The following is a 23,172-nucleotide window of genomic DNA, read 5'->3' on the forward strand; positions in this document are numbered from 1 at the left end:
AGTGTATCCAGGGGAACAGCAAGAAGAGCTGCATAGCTGGTGTGAAATAAGCCAGCTGAAGAGTGACAAGCGATGAGGTCATTGAGATGGGACAAAGAGATGCAGACCACATAGGGCTATGACTATTTGCAAGCACTTTAGCTTTCACTCTAAATGAAATTGGAAGCCATTGGAGGGTCTTGAGTAGAGGAGAAGGAACAGAGCCAGTTTAACTTTAAAAGCATCTTTCTGGCTGGTGAGTTAAGAATAGTCTATAAGGGGCAGTGGTAGAAGCAGAATGACTAGTTAGGAGACAGTAATTCAGATGAGAAATAATGGTGACTTGGACCAAAGTGCCTGTAAGTAGAGGGAATGTGAAATGGCTGGATTCTGGAAATATTTCAGATGTGTGTCAACAGTATTTACTGATGGACTGGATGTAGATAGAATATGAGAGAAAAAGAAGAGTGAGTCAAAGATGACTCCCAAAACTTAGAGTCCGTCAACTAAAATGACAGTTATAATTTACTGAAATGAGGAATATGATAGGAAGATATTTAGGGGAGGAAGTGAATCAAGAGTTAAGTCTTGGTCATTGTAAGTTCAAAATAAATACCTATTAGAAATCCAAGTGGAGATGCTGAGGAGGCAGCTGGAATACAAAGTCTGGAGTTCAGGAGAGAGTTCCAGGATGGAGATAAAAATTCAGAAATTGACGGCATATAAGTAGTATTTAAAGAATTACTCCTATTTTTTGTATTTAGAATTTAGACTTAGCTAGTGCTTATTTATCCCATGATATTTTCTGCTTTCAGTCAGTTGAGACCGGAGTTTTTCTTTTTGGCCATGTAAATGAAGAATATTGTGATGGCTAGAAGAATTGCAAAGATTGTAATCACCGAACCAAAGTGTAATTAATAATCATTACTTTGTGTGTTACAAAGCTGATGCTCATTATAATCAGTATGAACTAACTTAGAAACAGGCTTTAAAGACATATTTTAAAAAAGAAATAAATCTGTGGTTTTGAGTCATCTCTGTTTTTACAAGATATACTCTTCTGTCATAGCAGACAACTGACTTGATAATTTGTCTTTATCAAAACTAGAATATCTCTATATACTTTGTTGAGTTGTCTAAATAATGCCATATTCTAAGGCATTAGAAAGGCTTTATTTTTTATAGCAGTTTTATTGACAAATAACTTTCATACCATAAAGTTCATGGATTTTTACTAAGCTTACAGAATTGTGCAATCATCACTACAAACCAGTTTCAGAATATTTTCCTCACCTTAAGAAGATCCCCAAAATGATAGCTTTGCAGCTGCTTCCTCATCCCACTCCTAGCCTTGGAAGCCACTAATCTGCTTTCTTTCTCTATACATTTGCCTTTTCTGGACATTTTATATAAATGGAGTCATATATGTGTTTTTTTGCATTAGACTTTTACTTAGAATAATGTTTTTGAGATTAACCTATGTGGTAACCTAAATTAGTACTTTGTTCCTTTTTAATTGTTAAATAGTATTCTGTTGTATGGATAATGCCACATTTTGTCTATTTATCAATTGACTGACACTTGCACTGTTTCTGTTTTTGACGATTATGAATAGTGCACTATGAACATTCATGTACAAGTCTTTCGTGTGAATATGAATTTTCATTTCTCTTGGGTATATACCTGAGAATGGAATTGCTAGGTCATATGGTAAAATTGTATTTAACTTTTTAAGAAACTGCCAAACTGTTTTCTAAAGTGGCCATACCATTTTATATTCTCGCCTCCAACATAATTAGGATTTCAGTTACTCCATATCCTTGGTAACATGTTATTGACTCCTTTTTTGATTATAGCCATTCTAGTGGGTGTGAAGTGGTGTCTCATTATGATTTTAATTTACATTTTCCTCATGATTAAGTATGTAAAGCATTTTTTCATAAGCTTATTGGCCATTTATATATCTTTAGTAAGTGTCTTTTCAAACCTTTTGCCCCTTTTTTTCCCCCCTAAATCAGGGTGATTTGAAACTTGAAATTATCTTGTCCATTAAGTTGATATAGATTCCAATTAAAAAGTATATGTTAAATTTTAAATTTTACATGAAAATACAAGTCATTTTACTTATGGTTAGCCTTCTTTTTAACTCTGAAACTTGACTAGCTTTCATTTTGCCATTTTCAGTCTTTGATAATGACTCAATACTGACTTAACGCACACTAAAATGTGAAACCCCCTTTTTCGTTTGTATTTTCAAATGACTAGCAGTTAAGAAAAATGGAAATCACTTATCCTAATTAAAAATAATGTTTTAAAATTTAGTGTCATTTTTTTGACTCATATAAAGCTTAAATTTTTATAGCATATGATGGTATTGACAATAATATTTCATTTGCGGGGGAGTATATGGATTAATTCAAACTCTGCATTTGGTGATTACAGTTGCAGACAACACAGTCAAGCATTTCTAACCTTTATATGTCTATATCTGCTAGGAATTGCTCCCTTGAGCCCTTAGGCTTAATCAATTTGTCATATCTTGTTTGTGCTCTTTAAATAGTCAATCCATTTGAAGTTTCTATAAATTAAATATTTGTTATCTTTATACAGAAAAGTATATGGATTTTTATTTACATATCAGTAGTATAAACATTTTTAGCAAGAAAAAAGTGCCCTTGGGGCTTCCCTGGTGGCGCAGTGGTTGAGAATCTGCCTGCTAATGCAGGGGACATGGGTTCAAGCCCTGGTCTGGGAAGATCCCACATGCCGCGGAGCAACTAGGCCCGTGAGCCACAACTACTGAGCCTGCGCGTCTGGAGCCTGTGCTCCGCAACAAGAGAGGCCGCGACAGTGAGAGGCCCACACACCGCGATGAAGAGAGGCCCCCACTTGCCACAACTAGAGAAAGCCCTCGCACAGAAAGGAAGACCCAACACAGCCATAAATATATAAATAAATAATTTTTAAAAAAGACTTTCTCTCTCTTTCAAAAGAAAAAAGTGCCCTTTACTAGTCGTCTAACACCAAAAAATTAATTTTTCTATTTTATTCTGTATTTCAAAAGATTTTTTTCCCCTCAGATGCAGACCAACAACGAAGAGAGAAACTCAAAAAGGAATTAGCACGATGTGAAAGGGAATTGAAATTAACCAAAACTGCAATGCAGTCCAATTCTAAAAGTAATTCCAAGTCATTACTTAACACTCTACAAAAGGTAAGATAGTATTTTTACCTTTTAAAAGTAAATGTTTCTAAGATACTTCATTGGTGGTGCAACCTGACTTTTTGATAATGTTTACTATAGGTCAGAATTGGTAAACTTTCCTGTAAATAGCCAAATAGTAAATATTTTAGGCTTTCCAGGCCACACAGTCTCTGTCACAACTATTGTGCCATTGGAAAGCAGCCATAGACAGTACATAAATGAATGGATGTAGCTTTGTTCCAGTAAAGCTTTATTAACAAATAAGGTGGTGGGCAAGATTTGACCTGTAGGCTATAGTTTGCTCACCCCTGCTTTAGGTTTTTTGTGATACCCTTTATCATCTGATAAAGGGAATTCTTTTCGATTCCTAGTTTGCTAAGAGGATTTTTTTCCTTTCTCATGAATGTGTGTTAATTTTATCAAATTCTTTTTCTGCATTTTTTGAAATGATGGTACAATTTTTCTTTCTAATCTATTCAAATGTAGTGAATTATAATCGAGTTTCTAATGTTAAATCAACTTTGCATCCCTAGTATAAACACAGGTTTGTCATGATGTAATTCCTTTTTTAATACATTACCAGATACAGTTGCTAATATTTTGTTTAGGGTTTTAGCATCTATGTCCATTGTTGATATTGACCTGTCATTTTCCCTTTTTTCTGCTATGTCAGGTTTTGCTAGCCTCATAAAATAAACTGGGTGCTCTTTCCTCTTTTTCCATGCTCCTAGAGTAGTTTATATAAGTTTGGAATTATTTGTTCCTTGAAGCTGATGGAACTCAGCATTAAAATTATTTGGGCCTAGAGTTTTATTTGTGAGAAGATTTTTGACTGCAATTTTTGAAATCATTATAGAACTATTTTCATAAGTTGTACATATGCAGAAAGTTGTCCACTTCATCTAAATTTTCAAATTCTTGGCATAGACTTGTTCATAATATCTCTTAAATCATTTCATAATCTCTCTTGAATATGTATTAGTTCCTCTTTTTATCCTAATGTTGTTTATTTGTGCCTTCATTCTTCTTTATTATTCTCACCAGAGATTTGTCAGTTTTATTAATCTTTTTAAGGGCACATCTTTTACTCCATTGATCCTCTCTGTTGTACTTTGTTTTCTAGTTGGGTAATGTTCATGCTTTATTTTCCTCTTTTGGCTTTCTTTGAGTTTATGTTACAGTACTTTCTTCTACTTTTGTTTAGTTTATTTTCAGCCTCACTTCTTTCATAGTATGAGCATTTTTAAGGCTATATATTTTCCTTCAAGTGCTGCTTTAGCTGCATTCCACAAGTTTTGATAACGTGGTATTTTTATTATGGTTCAGTTCAAAGTATTTTACAGTTTCCATTACAATTTATTCTTTAACTCAAGCGTCTTTTAGAAGTGTTTCTTAATCTCTCTGTTTTTCCCTGGTTTTCTCTTTGTTACAGATTTCTAGCCTAATTGTATTTTGATCAGGGAACATCTGTATGATACCCATTTCTTGAAATTTGTTGAGATTTGTTTTATGACCCAGTAGGTGGACAGTTTTTTTTCTTTTGTTTGGACAATTTTTTTTAATGCACTATGTCATATGTGTTTGAAAAGGAAATATATTCTATAGCTGTATGCAGTATTTAATATATAGTGTATGCACTAGATTAAGTTTTATATCTTTTAGATGTTCAAATCTTATTGATCTTTTTGTCTAATTAGTCTATCTTTTATTAAGAGAAGTCTTTCACATGATTATGTATTTAGCTATTTCTCCAAGAATTAGTACTAGCAATTTTTGTTCTATATGTTTTGAGTCTATATTATTATATACATACAGACTTAGAGATGATATATTTTCTTGGTGAATCTAACCTATTGTCACTGTGGTTTGAACTTCTTTGCCTTGATGCTTTTTATATTAAAGTGTTTTCTGATAGTGATATAGTTAAACCAGCTTTCATTTCATTAGTATTCCTTTGGTATATCTTTTTCCATTTTTTAATCCTAATATTTTAGATGGGTTTTAGGTGGGTCAGATTATTCACTCTGATAATCTTTGCCTTTTAAAGTGGAGCATTTAGTATGTTTTTATTTCTTCTTTCTTCTTGTGTACTTTCTATTTGACCCACAGTAGTAGGCAGGATTCTAAGCCCCACAGTGATCCCCACCCTTAAACAATCCCCTCGTCTTGAGTGTAGGCAGTACCTGTAACTTGCTTCTAACCCATGGGATGTGGCAAAGGTGATGGAATATCACTTCTGTAATTGTTATGTGGCAAAGTGAAGGGAATTTCCCCCTGTAGATTGAGAGAAAGGAAAAGTTGGTCTGGGAGTAATTTCTGCAGTGGGTGCTGTTCCCCTCCCCTAGCCATGCCAAAGAAACAAGGGAAGGGGGAAATTTTCTCAGGATTCTTCCTGCTCTTCCCTGAGAGCTTTTGGTGGAAAAGCTCTTTCCTAGAGGAAAAGCCTGCAAGAGGGTACAAGCTCCCCAAGTCTCAGAGGCTTCACACTCTTACACTAGTCCACACTCAGTCCTTAGCAATTAGCTAAAAACTTCTAGCGTAATCTTCTTACCAGTTTATATGTCATTCAGCAGCATCTGTCCCAAATAAGCAAATGCTTAGGTCCTGTTTCTCCCTGCAGGTACCTATATCACTGTGGATTTTAGGTTAGTTGTGACCTTAGTTCTCTCAATAGTTCAAGAAAAATCATTAATTTGCCGTTTGTCCGGCTTTTTTCTTACTATCATGGTGAGAGCTACGCTCTTTCCATTTCTCTCCATCCGTCAGCTGAAACTGGAAGTCTTTTTGTGTGTGTGATGGTCTCTTTTTAAACTTTTTAATTTTGAAAATTTTAGCATCTATAAAAATAGAGTGGTATAATGAACCCACGTGTTCTTGTCCCCCACGTGCAACGATGATCAGTTCAGGGCCAGACTTATTTCATGTATATCCTCACTCACTACCCCCATCCCAGATTATTTTGATGCAAATACCAGATATATAATTTTATCTATAAATATTTCTGTATATATCTAAAAGATAGACCACCATACCATTATTATGCCTTAAAAATTAATAATTCCTTAATATCAAATATCCGCTGTTCACATTTCCCCATTATCTCTCTCTTTTTTTTTTTTAAGTTTGTTAGAATTGGAATCTAAATAATTTCAACTAATTGATACATTTCTTTTAATCTATAATTTCTCTTTCCCCCACCTTTTTATCCCCCTACAATTTATGTGTTGGAAAAAACTTGAGTCATTTGTCTTGGCTTAAGGTTTTTGTGGACCATCTGGGTAATGCAAATTTAGGCTGCAAGCTTGTGTGGAAGCAGCATATGATTTCGCATTCTCAAAGGCCACTGTTCTCTCAGTGCCAGTGTTCAAGATGGGCAAGTTTCTTTGTAAGTCATCTAATTGGAGGATAGCCGTTGAGAGGATCCCAGATTCATGAGCATGGTCTCCTAGACTGTCTAGATAAGGCCCTGAGCTTTGTTTTCTGTCCCCTAGCAACTGTGATATGGAAAAACTATTGCCTGTTGGTAAAAGCCGTTTCATTTTTGACTCCAGCTCTTTCCATTGTACATGAAGATGTGGCATATCAGTAGGCAGGGGTAAAGACTAAGGGCATTTGTGAATTAAGAGTGAACCTGGGTCCTTTTTCTCTGAGAAGTGTGGCGGAGCCATAGACCAGTTTTTAGTTGGGAAGTTATGTCATCATATTGACACTTTACAAAGACTACACTGGCAGCAGGGAAGGACAGACTAATTGTGTGACAGTTGCAGTATGGGGAAGAAATGATTAAGATATGATCTATAAGACAGCAGAAGGAGCACAAGGAATATAGGAGACATTTAAAAAGTAGAATCCCCAGGACTTGGTGACTGATCAGATGATATGAAGGGCAAGAGGCAGGAATTAAAGAGGTTTCCAGGTTTCTGGTTTGGGCAACTGGGAGAATGGTGATCATTCACTGAAGTAATGACAGCAGGACGAAGTGCAGTGTTTTCTTCGGGAGGGAGATAACGTAAAGTATGAGTTTACTTGTTCGGACCTGCTTAATTTGAGATGCCTTTGGAACATCTAATATATTCAGTAGAGAGCTGGATGTAAGTATCTGTGTCAGGAGAGAGGTCTGAGCTGAAAATAGATTTGGGAGTCATCAGGAAAGCTGTAAATATGTTTAAGAGTCCCCAAGGCTGTTATATAGATAAAAGGACTAGGAATAGAGCTGCTTCCTTTAGAATAAACCTGCTCTACACTGTACCATCTGGGAATCTGTTCATCAGTATTTGACTCATGTATGTATTTTCATTTTTAGTGACAGTACTTTTTAAACATATTTTTTAAAATATGTTTCTATTATCTAGCATTTTGAATATAAATTAATAATTCTGTTTTGAGGTAAGGATGGGATTTGTTGAAAATAAAATATATAATTAAGTCTGTAAATGGATGATGTTTTCCATTCATTTTTCCTTTAGTCACTGTAACCCTGTAACTTTTTGCCTCTAAAAATATAGTTCATTTATGCTTTTATATAAGTATATTTTTTACTCCATTTAGACTTAATAGTAATTTGCAATTTGCTTACATTTTTTATAATACTTGATGATAAATATTTAGATATATTCAAATTAAAATTATTATTTGGGGCATAATATTTTGATAATTGGGTGGGTTTTATGGTTAACATACACCTGTAGTTATAATCTGCATTTACTGAAAAGTTTGCTACAATTCAAAAGAAAGTGGTAACTTTAGCCTCTGGACATATTAGCTGTTTATATACATGAGATCGTGTAATCAAAGACTTTTTCTTTAATTGCCCACACTGTAATATGGGCTACTTATTTTCTCTTACATTTTGACTTATGTGCTACCACCTCAGACACTTTTAAGTCTGCACCTTGTACCCCACACACAGTTATTCACCACTCACTCACATCACTGGTGCAGCGCATACCATGTGATATTAAGATTAATTGGATATATGAATGTGATTCGTGTTCTTAAATAAATCTATTTTAAAAGCACTATAAAACAATGAAAATCAGACGCTATCAGTTTCTTTTGTAAAATACAATTTGAAGCTTTTTGCAAAACAAGTGTTAATCAAATTTTTAAATAAATTGTATCCATCCTGTTCTGCACTTGAATTGATTCCTCAACTGTTTTAAAACCTGACAATTGGAAAGTCTTTGTATACCATTTCTTCTGACATTATCCCTGAAAAAGATTGATTTAATACTCAGTTGTTCTGTGATTGTAAAATTGGATAGGTATTCTTGACAAAAAAAAAATGTATGTGTAAACTGTCAATGATTGTCACTTTACATAAATTCTTAAATCACAGAAACAGTTTACAACAAATTGGATTAAACTGAAAGTGAAAGTGGTCAGATTACCACCAGAATTTTTGTTCCATTGACAATAATTGATGAACACTTTTCTGATTTTAGAACTTTACAGTGATCTGCTATTTTAATTTTGGTGAATTTACCAGTGTGTTACACATTTTCTGTGAAAATCATATCCAAGCTTTCTGATATTCATAGTTAAAAATTACATAATCTCAAAAAAGCAGATAGGTACAGTTGGTTTTGTACTGTGTTCTACTGGTTTCCAAGGAAAGAAGAAGTAGGATACAGGGTAGGGATTATAAGATATAAAGATACAGAAAAGTTTCATGCCTTCAATTGATTCAAGAGCAATTTTCCCAGCGCATTTCAGACAGATGAGAATATATTCCTGCCTTTAAAGACTTTCTTTGGTGTTTCATTTTGTTTATTAAATAACCATTACTGGTAAGAATTTTCTCACAGGCAATCTAATGCCTTAAGCATTTCTGCCTGCTATGATCCCAGTTTGTTCTGTTCCCCAAGTGTACGTAATCCCTGTGACTCTTGTCTAATTGCCCTAAAAGAGGTTTCAGGTCCTACCTAGAAACTGCTCTCCGGGGAGCCACACTCCTCTGGTACATAAGCTGCAGTGTGAACCCAGTTTGGGAACACTTTTTACAACTAACGTGTTAAAGTCGTTAACTAATCACCACCCTCGTGACTCACAGTTTAATGCCAAAATACTTAGTTGCTTTGAGTAATTCTGCCTTATATTTGGGATAAAGTTAGAAAGCACTTGGAAAGGAAATAGGTGACTTGACCTATTTTAGGCTGTAGTCACAATATCTAGTTATCTACAATTTCCTTGCTGAGGTAAATCAATATGTAAGTTAGCTGACTTGTTCATTACCATGAAAGGAGTTAAAATCAGCTTAAGATTCCTGGTGGTGTAAAAAAAATCTAAAAATGTATAATTTTCAGATGAGTCTGTAAAATAGATAGTATGACATAATGGGAAGAGCATAGGTTCACCTGGGTTCAAATCTATGAGACCCCGCCCCTCAGATCCTTCATCTGCATAGTAGAGGTAATAATTGTACCACCACCCAGAAGTTGATGTGATGATTAAATGAGTCGTACATGTAAATTAATTAGAACAGTACCTTGCACATAGTATGCACTCCATATGTAATAGTAGCAGTGATAATAGTAACAGTTCTTACTATTCCTCTTTTATTTCTACTCAAAGGCAGTAACAGTACCTTGTGCACAGAAAGCACTCAGCTCATTTCTTATTCAGCTTGTTTATCTTCCTCTTGTTTTCCTCCCTGTGAGCTTGTAGGACAGATATAACTGGCTAAATCCCAGCCTTTTTCACCCCAGATTAACTTCCATGTAACTTCTTCTCTACCATTTAATAAAGTGCCTCAGAGTTCTGTAAAGGGTACACACAGGTGTCCATAAAGTCTGGAATCATGGACAAGGCATCTAGTCTATGGGCATCTAGTCTGTAAAAGAGTAAAATATTACCTATACTCTTAAACCTTATGAATACCCTGTAGAAATAGTTCTTCCAAAGTTAAACCAAACATATATACAATGGAATACCACTCAGCCATAAAAAAGAATGAAATAAAGCCATTTGCAGCAACAGGGATGCAACAAGAGATTATCATACTAAGTGAAGTAAGTCAGAAAGAGAAAGGCAAATACCATATGATATCACTTATATGTGGAATCTAAAATATGTCACAAATGAACCTATCTACGAAACAGAAACAGACTCATAGACATAGAGAACAGATTTGTGGTTACCAAGGAGGAGGGCGGGTGGGGGAGGGATGGATTGGGAGTTTGGGGTTAGTAGGTGCAAACTATTACATATAGAATGGATAAACAAAAAGGTCCTACTGTATAGCACAGGGAACTATATTCAATATCCTGGGATAAACCATAATGGAAAAGAATATTAAAAAGAATGTATATATGTGTATAACTGAGTCACTTTGCTGTACAACAGAAATTAACACAACATTGTAAATCAACTATACTTCAATTAAAAAAATTTTTTTTTTAATGGTTAAACCAAAAAGAAATAGAGCAGGCCAAAATGCCTTCCTTTCAAAGCTTTCCCCACTCATGAGAAGTTGCAAAAGAAACATATATGAACTTCCCTATGGCATAAATCTTTCTTAATTATGTTTAAAATATCAGTTACTTAAATCAGGGCTCCATACATCCATACATTGTGAAGAGAAGTTCCTTTTCATTCCTTCAAAGCCTTTAAGTCACAGAGGAACTGCTGGCACTGAAGATGGTCATGACAAGGCAGGAAGGGGTGGATTCTGCCACCAGCAGTGGTTGAGAAGGGGATTAGTACTCACGATTGGTTTGGAAACTCAAATAAAACTGAGATCTACCTCAGTACACAGGTTCAAGACCACAAATATGGATATATGTTATTAATCGTTTTTTTAGTTTCAGAAAGAAAAATGATTGCTATTGCTTATATTTAGAATTATATTTTTATATATTAATAACTCAAAAACTTGAATATAACTTCATATACAAATTTTCAGGAACATACACATTATATTTGTAGAGCCCTGAGGCTCTACATTTTTTAATGTGTAATCTGGAGGTCCCCAATTATCTGAATTTGTAAATGTAACTGATCACTGTTAAACCAAATGTTCTTAGCCTCCAGGAGAACCACAAGATGAAGATGCTGTGTTAATCGAAGAAGTGAATGGATTTCCATCCTTTAAAAGGTCACCAGTAACTTCTTCAGAGCGACTACACTTAAGTCCACCTAAATCCGGTAAAGTCCTCACAAATGGTACTGAGAAGAACTCCAGTTCCTTCCCATCCAGCATGGATTACGGTGCCTCTGGGCCCAGGAAATCATCCTCTGGAACCTCCTACTGCAGAAGGCCCCGGGGCACATCCCTAAATTCCCAGCGGTTTCAGTTAGTTATTTCGAAAGCACCCAGTGGGGACCTTTTGGATAAACATTCTGAACTCTTTTCCAACAGACATTTGCCATTCACCCCACGCACTTTAAAAACAGAAGCAAAATCTTTCCTGTCACAGTATCGATATTATACACCTGCCAAAAGAAAAAAGGATTTTACAGATCAGCAGATAGAAGCTGAAACGCAGACTGAATTAAGCAGGTATGACACAGCAGCCAATAGTAGATCCTTCAAGATGTGGTAGAAATTAAATAATATTTCTTACTTTATATCATGTACCTTATGTGCCGCACTTAAGGTCTGGTAAGTGCCCTTTTGATTAGAATGAGATTAATGTGACTTTTCCTTCTGCATGAATCACTAGAACTATCAGAGTAATTGTTGAAAAAGTAAATAGCTATTAAACTTGTCAAGCTCCTTATAAACATGAATGTTACATATTTTAATTTATTGTTTCAAACACGGTACTAGAACTTTTGTACGTTTTTAAATATTATACTTTCAGAGAATCCATAAAATATGTCATCAGACAGCATTTGTGTAAATATGTTTATTGATTTATGTTAGAAATGGCAAAACAATGGGCTATATTGGGGGAGAAGAAGCAACTGTTTGTCTAACTACCCCTATGCTTCCCTCCCTGCCAATACTCAGCAACAACTCCTCAGGTATAATGTAGACAATTGGGATAATTTCTGGAAATTAAGTATAATTTGCCTCAATAATATTTTCATATACAGTAGTGCCTGGCACATAATGAATATTCATTAAAGGTTGCCAGATGATTGAAGAAAGAAACAAATCTTGTAAAGTATTGAGTGTTAGCGGATTTGTGATTGTTTTTCCTAGTGTTATATAAATGAGTACTTATCTAGTGCTAGGTTTTAATTATTTTTAAAAGTAAAAAACTATTTATGACTAGTATTCTTTTCTCTGGGTAAAGATAAGAGGTATAGTAAGATCAGTCTGTATACATTTAAAGAATTAAGGAATTAAATCTAATGGTAGAATTTTTAAGTGAAGAAGAAATGAGGGAAGCAAATACAACGAATACTTTTCTGATTATATTTTTGACAGCTTTTGAAGATAATGGTTTCTATTTCCCTAGTCCCATTCTGTCCAACTGAAATCTAGCTGCTATTCAAAAAAAGGAAAAAGAGGCATATGTAATACAAACCATATCTATTTCCCGATTATATAATTAGAAATTACACATTCTACAAGAATAGATGCATTTTATCGCTCATGTTTGAAGTTTATTTTTTTCTAGCCAGTAAAGCTTATTATCACAGTGTTTATATTTTGAAGATTTAACAATAATTTCTTTTAAAATATTACAGCTTTCAATCTGATTTTGAGACAGTTGAGATTAAGAACTCCACAGATTCAGAAATGAACATAAAGCAGGTAATAAAAATGAGATTTCTTTGTGTCCCACATTAGAATTATAGCTGCTTTAACAGAACATGTGTAGCTATTTGGACTGTGAAGAATAATCTCTTGGTGACACTTCCTGCATGTGATACAACCAGTATACAGAAGTATTGCTTGTTTACAGATGGTTATAGCTCTCTGTGAGTGGCCAGGTGGATCCTGCCCAATCCGGGAAGTCATTTTTTGTTGGCATCTTTTCTAGGTGGTTGGTTGGCTGGCTGGATAGAGGGGTGGATGAGTAAAATACCTTATATGTTCTTTTCAAAGATGCAGACTTGGATCGCTAAAGGAGCCAGAAAAGTTGTGCAGAAGTTATTTTAGTTTCTATGCCTGTATTTTTTTTTAAAGAATTGCCACTGATTATATTATTGGAAATTATACATTTTATAAAAACAGATGGATATCATTCTCCTGTGCTTGCCTTTACTTTTTTCTAGACTGTAAAGATCTTTTTTAGTGTTTGTATTTTGAATGTTTAGCAATCACTTATTTTAAAATATTACAGCTTTAAGTCTGACTTTAAGATATAAACTGATTATTTTTATTTTAGGGGTATTAATCATACACTAATTTAAATTTATCTAAATTTATTGTTTGAGAAAAAGGTTCGTCTGTTAAAATGTCAAACAGATTCAGGGATAATGTAAGCATACTCAGCTTCCCTCTTCCCTTCTGAAAATGGGTAGAGGATCGTAGTTTTCCATCCCAGCCATTAATAGCTGTTTGACATAGGGTTCTGCCATTTAAGGCCCAAGGACAAATCAGTTCCTCTGACAGCTGAGTGTCCACCTCTAGAAAAACTGTACTTAATGTGCAGGATCATTGGAAGGATTAAATGTTATAGGTAAAGTACCTAGTCTGACCCGGGCTCAGTAAATGATGGCTATGACTAGCTTGAGATTTAGGAATAGGGTTTTTAGCTCCACAGATAATAAATAAACTAAAGCAGAAGTCCATTTTTATGACATGGTGCTCCAAATGTTTATCTATAACCCTGTAAGAAAACGGCGTGTCCACTTACTCCATAATCTACTTGAGGAAGCTAGTAAGAGTACTAGCTACAGTAGATAGACCATCCTAACAGCACTTTTAAAACTGTAAAGCACTACACATAAATTAGCATTCTAAAGATTAACTTTGATAATGCAAGTAAATGCTTGACACAGTATCTGGCACCTCGTAAGCGTTCTATAAAAGTAGGCTGCCATTATTTTTGTTTTTTTCTTTATATTGTTGTTCATACTGCCGGAGCTACCACTGCTTCTACAATACATATTTGATAGGTTGGCATTTGAAACAGATGGGCTATTTGAGTTTCTGAATAATAGGCTATTTTCTCTCAAGTTTACTTATTTGCTTCGTTTCTCTTTATATGTTTATTTGTGGTATTCTTTAATGTCATTTAAGATATTCGTCATTAAAATATAAGAAATTGTTTTACCTTTAAATAAATTTAAGAAAAAGGTCTTGATTGTATGAAAAGTGAATTCTGAAACATCCTTTGTCCTAATATATCAGTCGCTTTTATCTACTGGGTATCTCTACGCTCTTTCATCAACTATTTTGGAAATTTGCTGTTTTGCTTTAGTTCTGCTTTCATAATGTATTTTTGAAGCAAAATAAAGATATATTCTTCTCATTGCATCCCCAGGCATCTAGCTGTATGTCGTATGGTACCAAAGGAAAAATAACCCCTTTACCTTTACAAGGGCATGAATTACCATGGGATGAGGTTAAAGACGGTGCTCTTCAGTGTTCCTCATCAAGGTATCTCACCTGTTTATATCTAACTGCTTTCCTGTGTAACAGACGTACAGACTTTGCAACATGAGGGGACTTCCCTGGCGGTCCAGTGGTTAAGACTCCGTGCTTCCACTCCAGGGGGAGAAGGTTTGACCCTGGTCAGGGGAACTAAGATCCCACGTGCCGCACGTGCTGTAGGGGGGCGGTGGCGGGGGACGGACAGTTCAGACTTGGAAACATGAGTACTGTTTTAACTGAATGCTCTCCCATCTGTTTTGGTATTACACAATTCAGTGGCCCTGTTAGTTTTACTAAGGAAGTATTACAAAGTAGGTAGTCACTAAAAGTGTAAATGAATTCATTTTGCTAATTCATTAATAAAGGGAAAAGGGACACAGGCTTGTATTATTTACTATCCCTCTTCATATGAGAAAGGATTTTCCCCAAGACAGATCCTCTGGCAGTGACGCTAACCAGTTTACATGGCACAGATAGCACTGAAGAACCCTACCATTTGAGGATTCAGCATTTGTGGTTTTGAATATTCCTCATGTGCTAATGCTTTATCTGTCCGTGCTTTGTAGAGGAGGCACTATTTTTTAAAACGACTCCTCATGTTTAGGAATTATGGAACACTGTGCCTAAATAAAAATGATAGGTTAGCAGGTAGTATAGAACCTAAAAATTGCCTTTGATAGCTTCAGCTGTCAAATGTGTTTCCAGTGTCAGAGTTTGGATATGAGATGAAGGAGGTGGAAGGAAAAAAAGACTAAAGAGCAAGAATGAGACATCCTGTAGCAGACTGGAAGCAAGCACACACAGTGCTTCAGGGCCCAGGTCTTCCCTCAGGCCTTTCTTTAGGGAGATCTCACCTGGCAAGGCTTTGTGGGGGGAGGGAGTGGTAAGGGGGGGGTTATTGCTAACTTCTCTGTCGGGAAATTCATGATGCTTTAGTATTCATAACTTAAGATACTCTCTTGAGCCAGTTGAGCCAGTCTGCAGTGAATATAAAGAATGACCTAAAGAAAGGGATAGTTATCTTTCCTAGTAGCTTCTATCTAAAAGAAGTAAAGTAAAATATTATAATTGAATATACCTGAATAGGAAGCTTGGAATTAACTAATGATGACATAACTGAATAATGACAAAATTTATCATAGTTAACAGCTTAAAATTTTTTTCTATAGGGAGATATGTTTCCAAATATGTTTCCAACATCATTTATGTTTTAATCTTAGTCAAACTGATAATTGTTTATACAAGGTAAGTTTCATAGTACAATTTTTAAAAGGATCACGAATTTGTAATTACAAGACTAGTTTAAAAATCTATCTTTGCTACTTACTAACATATGACCTTGGCAAGTTACTTAGCCTTTCTGCCCCTTGGTGAATTGTTCAATAAGTGGAAAAAATAACACCTACCCAATATACCTGACAGGGTTTTTCTGAAGATTAGATTAGATAATGAATGTGGAAAGTGCTTTAAAATTCTGAAACATATTATTACTAACATATTACTGTATGCCAAATCATTGTTTTGTTCAAATACTCTAATTTTCTCTTTCTAGGGCAGTATGTCAATGTTCCCTGCAGCCTCCTTCAGGGAGAAAAATCTATTCTGAGTAAGATATTTTTGACTTCTTCATTTTGCTTAGTGGAAATGAAGAATTAAGACTCACACAAATTATTATTAAATTAGTCAGGATTGAACACTAATCTTTCTTTACAACCAGCTTTGGGGTTCAGTCATATAATGCACACCAAATCTGAGAGAATAACCAGAATTTTCTGAAATAATTATTAATCACTTCATCTTTATGTCCAGTAGAAATTTGTCCCTAAGTTAATAATGCTTGCTATTTTTTTATAATTAGTACCCATAATTTTTATTTTTATAAATAAAAATAATAAAGAATAATAAAGATGAGTTTTAGAGAAATGCAGGCTTGGTAGCTCAGGATACCATTCTTGGAGGTTTCTAACCTCACCAGTTTTTTGCAGATAAAAAACCCACTTCTGGGTTTGAATGTTGTTTTAGTTAAGCTGCATTTTTTCAGGGAAAACAATCTACTTTTATAGAGTTTCATTTATTCTCAAACTTGCTGCCTGTGAATTGGTTTGAAAGCATAATTTTTATGCAGTATTTTAATCTTCTATTTGATTTGCTAATTAACTCTTTCCCTTGTATTTACTTATTCAGTAATTGAGTAGTTACTTGCTATTTATATTTTCTATCATCACTGATTTTTAGCTAATTAAAATCAAACTTATAATAGTACCCTAATTTTCTTGTAATAACTAGTAAAATATAGTTAACTCAGAAGATAATATAACAGAGAAATGTGTCCAAGTAATTAAAAATTATCACTGTATTTATATACACAGATTTTTCTTTTAGAATATTTTTCCTCATCTCCAAACCTTTTGAGGAAAAAAAATAATTTTTTCTGCTCAATAAATTTCTCAACCTTAAAACAATATGCTCTCCTAGGAGCAGGAGAGGATTTCATCGTTGAAGTTCCTGCTTCTCTGGATGACTTTCTTCCTTCCCTTCTGCCATGCAGAGGGACTCACACGTCTGCTGCTGGACCTGGTCAGGAGCCAGAGGAAATTTAAAATGCTTGTCAAGAACACGTGCCCCCAGTGGGTCACACCTAGTTGCCCTTTGGCGCTGCCCCTGGTTGCTTTCTGTTCTGTTTTGTTTTGTTTAATCCTTGCTTATTTTTTACTTCCTGATGAATGTTTCAGACATCTATGAAATTTTACTCTATTAGGGAATATTGTCTCATCTTTAATATCAATAAATATCCTTGCATAATTTGAGAAGGTAGATGTAACGTTTGTTTTATAATATTCCTCTTAATAATGTGAGATGGAAGTACATTTGTAATAGTACAGATATTTCTAATTAGGTACTCATGTTTCCTATCATTTTCAGAGTAAGTAAGCAGTGATTTTTTATGCTGTATATCACTTTGCCTTCACAGTGAAGAAGAACTCTTGTATCTGAGTTTCATTGAAGATGTAACAGATGAAATTTTGAAACTTGGTTTATTTTCAAACAGGTTAGATTTTTTTAATTATGTTATGGTGGTTGAATGATACATTAAATACTCTTCATTTGGTGTTAATTTTTTAAAGTTATTTCCACATATTAGGAAATGAAAATTATATTGCTTTCTTAGGGGATCATGTTCTTATAATTGATGTAATTGTTCTTATAATTGATAGTAAATTATAAATGATGTTTAATTCATAGTCTAAGGCGAGTTCACAGTTTGGGGAGTTAGAGAAAAGAATAGAGAGTTTATTCATTAAATACTGTTATATCCCTTAAATACAGAGAACAAATTGCCAGAGGTGGGGCAGGAGGGGCAAAATGGTTGTGAAGGGAGTCCAAAGGTACAAACTTCCATTTATAAAATAAACAAGTCATGGGGATATAAACAAAAACAAAAAAGGTTGGCATGAAAAATGTGTATTTATGCTTAAAAACCTCACATTTTTCTTTTAGATTATAAGGCTGTTTATTATGGCAATTTTTATAGTAGCACCGACAAATGGAATCAGACTACATGTTGAATAGTAAAGGTTCAGCTGAATAAATTGTAGAATATAATAGTAAGTTCTTTTCAGAGATTTTAAATGATGTTGTAGAAGTGAATTTATTGATGCATAAAGATGTTCAAAATATATAGTTGATTAGAAAAGACAATATAGGTATCAAAACAGTATGTATTGTTTAATCCCAATTTTGGTAAAGAAATATATATGCATAGAACAGTGCCCAGAAGTGAATGGTCCAAACATTAATGATGGTTGTAAAACACAGAATACAGATTTCTTGGACTTTTTAAACATTTCAAATAATTCAGAAAAACTAAATCTAAGATTGGCTCATAACCTAACTGAGAGTAACAAATGGTAAAATGAAACCGGTTGATAATCACACTCCTGTGATAGCTAGACAAGCATGGTGTAGTTGAAAGAATGTGTCTGGAGCCAGACATATCTGGGTTTAATTCTCTTAATTGCTTGTGACCTTAGGGGAGAGGAAACCATCATCTTAGAGATGTCGTTTTCTCATCTTTTAAAATGGGTTTTATAATACCTTTGTCTCCCAGTATTGGTCATGATTAGAGAGGTATAATGATTATTATGTGTCCAGCACAAATGTCTAACACTTAGTGGTGCTTAATAAGTGATAACTTTAGGTTTTTATGTGAATTTACTATGAGTGGAATTTTTTTCAAGTACAATTTGGAAGCATTGTAAGGTAACTCTTTGTAAGAGAATTTTCTTTAGGGGTTTGCTTTTGGTGGGGGTGTGTACGTGAAAGAGAGAAAGAGGGGGGAAGGCTTTTGATGTTTGTGTATGTGTGTGAGAGAAAAAAGATAAAGAGCTTTTAGTGTGTGTGGGGGGGGGGGAACCTCACTGAAGATATTTTATTAACAGAAATGTAAGTAGCATGCAGTCTTTATAGAAGAAACATTGGCATCTGTTACATAACTAAAACATAGTGGAAGCCATACTAGCTTCCAAATTGGAGAACTTGACAGAACAGGGAAGGATTAGTGTTTATCTTTGGAAAGAAAGAGGGTAATCTAAAACATATTTTCCAACCTTTAGTAGTTTATTTATTGCATGGCTATTTTATATTTAGTTGATTTTCTGATTTTGAGACATTAACATTTTTATTTATCATTTGTAGGTTTCTAGAACGACTGTTTGAGAGACATATAAAACAAAATAAACATCATTTGGAGGAGGTTTGTTGTCTTTAGAACTTCATTAGAAAATTTCTAATATAGAAAGAATTTTAAAGTTTTACCATACTCTCAAACAATGCATTAAAAGCAAGCACTTTTTTTCCCTTGTGCTTTTTTGTGTACTCTGGGGGGTGAGGGGTGCGGGCAGAATGTGGAAGAAGAAATATGAATCCTGCTGAGGTTAGCAGCACTGCAGACAAAAGTAATTCAATTTGACTAGCTTAATTAATATTATTATTCTTGTTTTTTTTTTTAATTCCAGGAAAAAATGCGCCACCTGCTACATATCTTAAAGGTGGACTTAGGCTGCATGTCCAAGGAAAACTCAGTAATGCTAGATGATGTTGGTATGTTGCATTTACTTGATTTTGAAAAGGCTGAGAATTCAGAACAAAATGAATATAAAAATGAACAAGATTTAGCCATTCAACAGGAACATCAAGAATACCAAAAAGCTTTGACTATGTTATTGTCTGTTCCAAAGGATGAGAACAAGATAGTCTCTTCACCAAATGACTTTTTCCTGCCTGTCTATAAATCAAAGTATTCAGAAGGGGTTATAATTCAACAGGTAAATGATGAAACAAATCTTGGAACTTCAGTTAGGGATGAAAAAAATGTAAGTATGTCAGACAGTTTACTAGACCAAGAAACTTCTGTGAATGTCATTGAAGGAGACAGTGACAATGAAAAAGTTGAGACTTCAAATGAATTGTGTTGTTTTAGCACAGCACTCTCCCCATCTGTTCAGTTATGCAGTGTCAAAGATGGTAATCAGGACATGGAAAGACCAACTCTTAAAATCATGGAAATGAGCATTGAGGACTGATCTTTGGATGCTTGATCTTCATTAATAAATATCCCAAATGGCCAATACTTCAATATTCCTTTCACTTTTTTTTTACTTTTTTATATTAAGATTTCTGTATTTGTTTTCTATGTTGTATAATAAATTACTGTAAATTTAGCAGCTTGAAACAACACACATGTATTATTTATCCCACAGTTTCTGTGGATCGAGAGTCTGAGTACAGCGTAGATGGGTCCTCTGCCCTTGGTCTCACAAATCTATAATCCAGATGTTGGCTGGGGCTGTGGTCTCATCTGGAGGCTGGACTGGGGGTAGATTCTGCTTCCAGACTCTTTTCAGGTTGTTGGCATAATTTCTTTCCTTGTAGCTTTAGGTTTGAAGGCTTTAGATTCTTGCTGGCTATGGCCATTGGCTGCCCTCAGTGACTAGAGGCTGCCCGCCATTTCCTGTTACTTGGCCCTCTCCATAGACAGCTCACAGCCTGGCTGCTTGCTTCTCTAAGGCTAACAGGAGAAAGAGGAGAGACTCTGCTAGCAAGATGGAGTCTCGTAAAACATAATCATAACATGATCACAGGAATGACTTCTATCACCTTTGCCATATTCTTTTGGTTAAAAGCAAGTCACAGGTCCTACCCACACGTAAGAGGTAGGATATAAGGGTGTGAATGCCAGAAAGTGAGAATCACTGGGGTCTCCTTAGGATCTGTTGGCCACAATTTCTAAAGTTCCTTTATATAGGGGAACATATTTTGCTCAGACATAAGTGATTTTGTAGGCAGTGGGAAAGGGCCTATGATCTGGAGTGACTCTTGAAACATTAAGCCTTGTCTACAGTATCTTTAATGTTCTTTCTTCTCACTCTCCTGCATTATCTAAAGCGTCAAGGCCTTTCTAGTTATCAGTGAGCTAGGATGGCCTATCAGCTATCTGAAAAATCATCCCTTCTTGTGAGGGGAAACATTCTACCAGACCTAGTCTGATACCCTCCCGTTGCCCTTGTAGTTCATGAATGGGATCCTAACTATTCCAATGTGCCTCAGAAGACTCATCTCTACTTATGTCTTTTCAACCGCTCACAATATTGTAACTAAATATTTGAGTGCCTGTTATATACAAAGTTTCATGCCTAGGCACCATGGAGGGTAAAAAGATGAAACAGAATAATGACGATAACCCAAGTGTTCTTCTAGAAACTTGGCAATTTCCTCCAAGTATCGCGTTCCTCAGGCTTTTATCATGCTTTGCCCACACAAGTGTTTCCCAGAAGATGGTGCCTACCACTGGAGATTTAGAGCTGATTTCTGGTGGTAGATGGGTGACAGGTTTGTCTCATGTGTGGGAAGCTGTGGTCAGGATCCAGGCTCAGGGACTACCCGCGAAATATAATATGCAAGTACATGTCAAGTACTGCAAACTTTTTCCATCGATTTTCTCTCAAACACTGAAAATCATGATGCTCTGTTCCGTGAACAGCCAAAGCTAATATAATATGGTGGGGCTGGGTGCCCAACCCAATTCTGCCCCAATATCTTGTGCCCCAAGTCAGGCTGCTGCAGTCTTTCCTCGGCTCCACCTACCCTCTGCTCTCACCTCTGGAATTTTTACCTTACCCCCAAACAGCCCTGCCTTTCCCCACCCTGCAGTCCTCTTTCACCAGCTAAAATATCCCAACACTGTTCTTGGCTCCCAGCCTGGGTCTCCCCATCAGTCATACTTCACCCCTCTGCTTGCTTCTTGGACTCCTCCTTCTTTCAGGCCCCAGGGCTCCTTTCTTTAGTCTCAGCCTCACTCTGCCACAAACCACTCATGCCGCTATCCATGTAAGTACCTCAGACTGCCCTGGTTCAGATTTTCCGCCCTTTGCTGAAGCTGCCGTCTTGTTTAAGGCCTTCGCAGTAACTGCCTTCTTGGTGCTTGTCCACCCTTTGGGCCCTGCTTTGACATGTCCCGTCTTCTCTACCATCCAACTCTGGGTACAGCTTTTTGTTTCTGGGGCCATGAACCATCCTAACTTTTATACCTGTTGGGGTATTCTGTTGTTATCGTCAGGTTTCCCTGTAAAATTTAAAGAGATGAGTTGGTTTAAAAAAACATTAAAAGTGGTTCTCAGATGGCAAAAGTTGTGTAAAGGTAGGAAGTGAATGGTAAGTTTGGGAAACACTGGCTTAGACTCGAAGCAGCATGTTAATTTTTATCTTTCCCTCTACTTCTCCCACAGCCCATTCTCTGCTCTGACTAGTAGAGTCATGATCAGTGAGCCTTTTGAGCCAAATTGCTCAGGTTTGATCCTTATGAGCTGCGACTTTAAGCTGGTTACTGAGCTTCCTTGTGCTTTTCATTTGTTGGATGGGAGTACGTAATTATAGAGCATCGCAGGGCTGTAAGGAGTTAAATAGGTTGTATAAGAATTAAAGACTCACAGGCTGTTATTATTTTAAAACAGACCATGTCACTCCCTTCTTTAAAAAACAAATCTTTGAGAGTTTCCTCTTGCTAACAAGAAAAGTACAGGCCCCTTTGAATTTTTCATAAAGTCATGATTTCCTCCCAATTCATCTCTTGCCATGTTCTCCCAAGCATCGTGTCTGTCACATCTAATTATTTGTTCCATAAACATACAGAGGTTTGTCCTCTCTCTCTATGCCTTTGCACTTGCTACCTGCTCCCAATATCATCTCCCCTCTGCTGCCCTTGGAACCTTTGACAGCCCAGATTGAATGTAACACTGAAACCTTTAGTGATTGTTCCAACAAATGTCCCCCCTGCTCTGGGTGAGATCTTTCGTACCTATCATACGAACTATAATATTGTTTACGAACGCAACTGGTCTCCTGTCCAGACTATGGGCTTCTCAAAAGAAAGGACCTGTTTCTCTTTGGATCCCCAAAGCATGAATGCATTTGTTCATGGAGGGAGATAGTTTGACCT

At 35.6% G+C, this 23,172-nt stretch overlaps 1 protein-coding gene across 3 annotated transcripts in view; it reads left to right on the forward strand.

Annotated features, from left to right (window-relative positions):
* SPATA7 (spermatogenesis associated 7) overlaps positions 1-20,307 on the forward strand; it is a 34,294-nt gene extending 13,987 nt beyond the window's left edge. For 2 of the 3 annotated variants that reach the window (XM_059915812.1, XM_059915814.1), the window contains 8 exons: positions 3,060-3,193; positions 11,209-11,684; positions 12,824-12,890; positions 14,569-14,684; positions 16,231-16,284; positions 17,650-17,727; positions 19,374-19,431; positions 19,694-20,307. In XM_059915812.1, coding sequence (XP_059771795.1) covers positions 3,060-3,193; positions 11,209-11,684; positions 12,824-12,890; positions 14,569-14,684; positions 16,231-16,284; positions 17,650-17,727; positions 19,374-19,431; positions 19,694-20,260 — 1,550 coding nt within the window. In that variant the 3' untranslated portion in view covers positions 20,261-20,307. The remainder of the gene's footprint in view (positions 1-3,059; positions 3,194-11,208; positions 11,685-12,823; positions 12,891-14,568; positions 14,685-16,230; positions 16,285-17,649; positions 17,728-19,373; positions 19,432-19,693) is intronic. The other variant, XM_059915813.1, reaches the window with a different exon arrangement.
* The last annotated feature ends 2,865 nt before the right edge of the window (positions 20,308-23,172 follow it).

This window comes from Balaenoptera ricei, chromosome 2 (genome assembly GCF_028023285.1).
Source record: "Balaenoptera ricei isolate mBalRic1 chromosome 2, mBalRic1.hap2, whole genome shotgun sequence".
In the NCBI taxonomy this organism is placed as follows: Eukaryota; Metazoa; Chordata; class Mammalia; order Artiodactyla; family Balaenopteridae; genus Balaenoptera; species Balaenoptera ricei.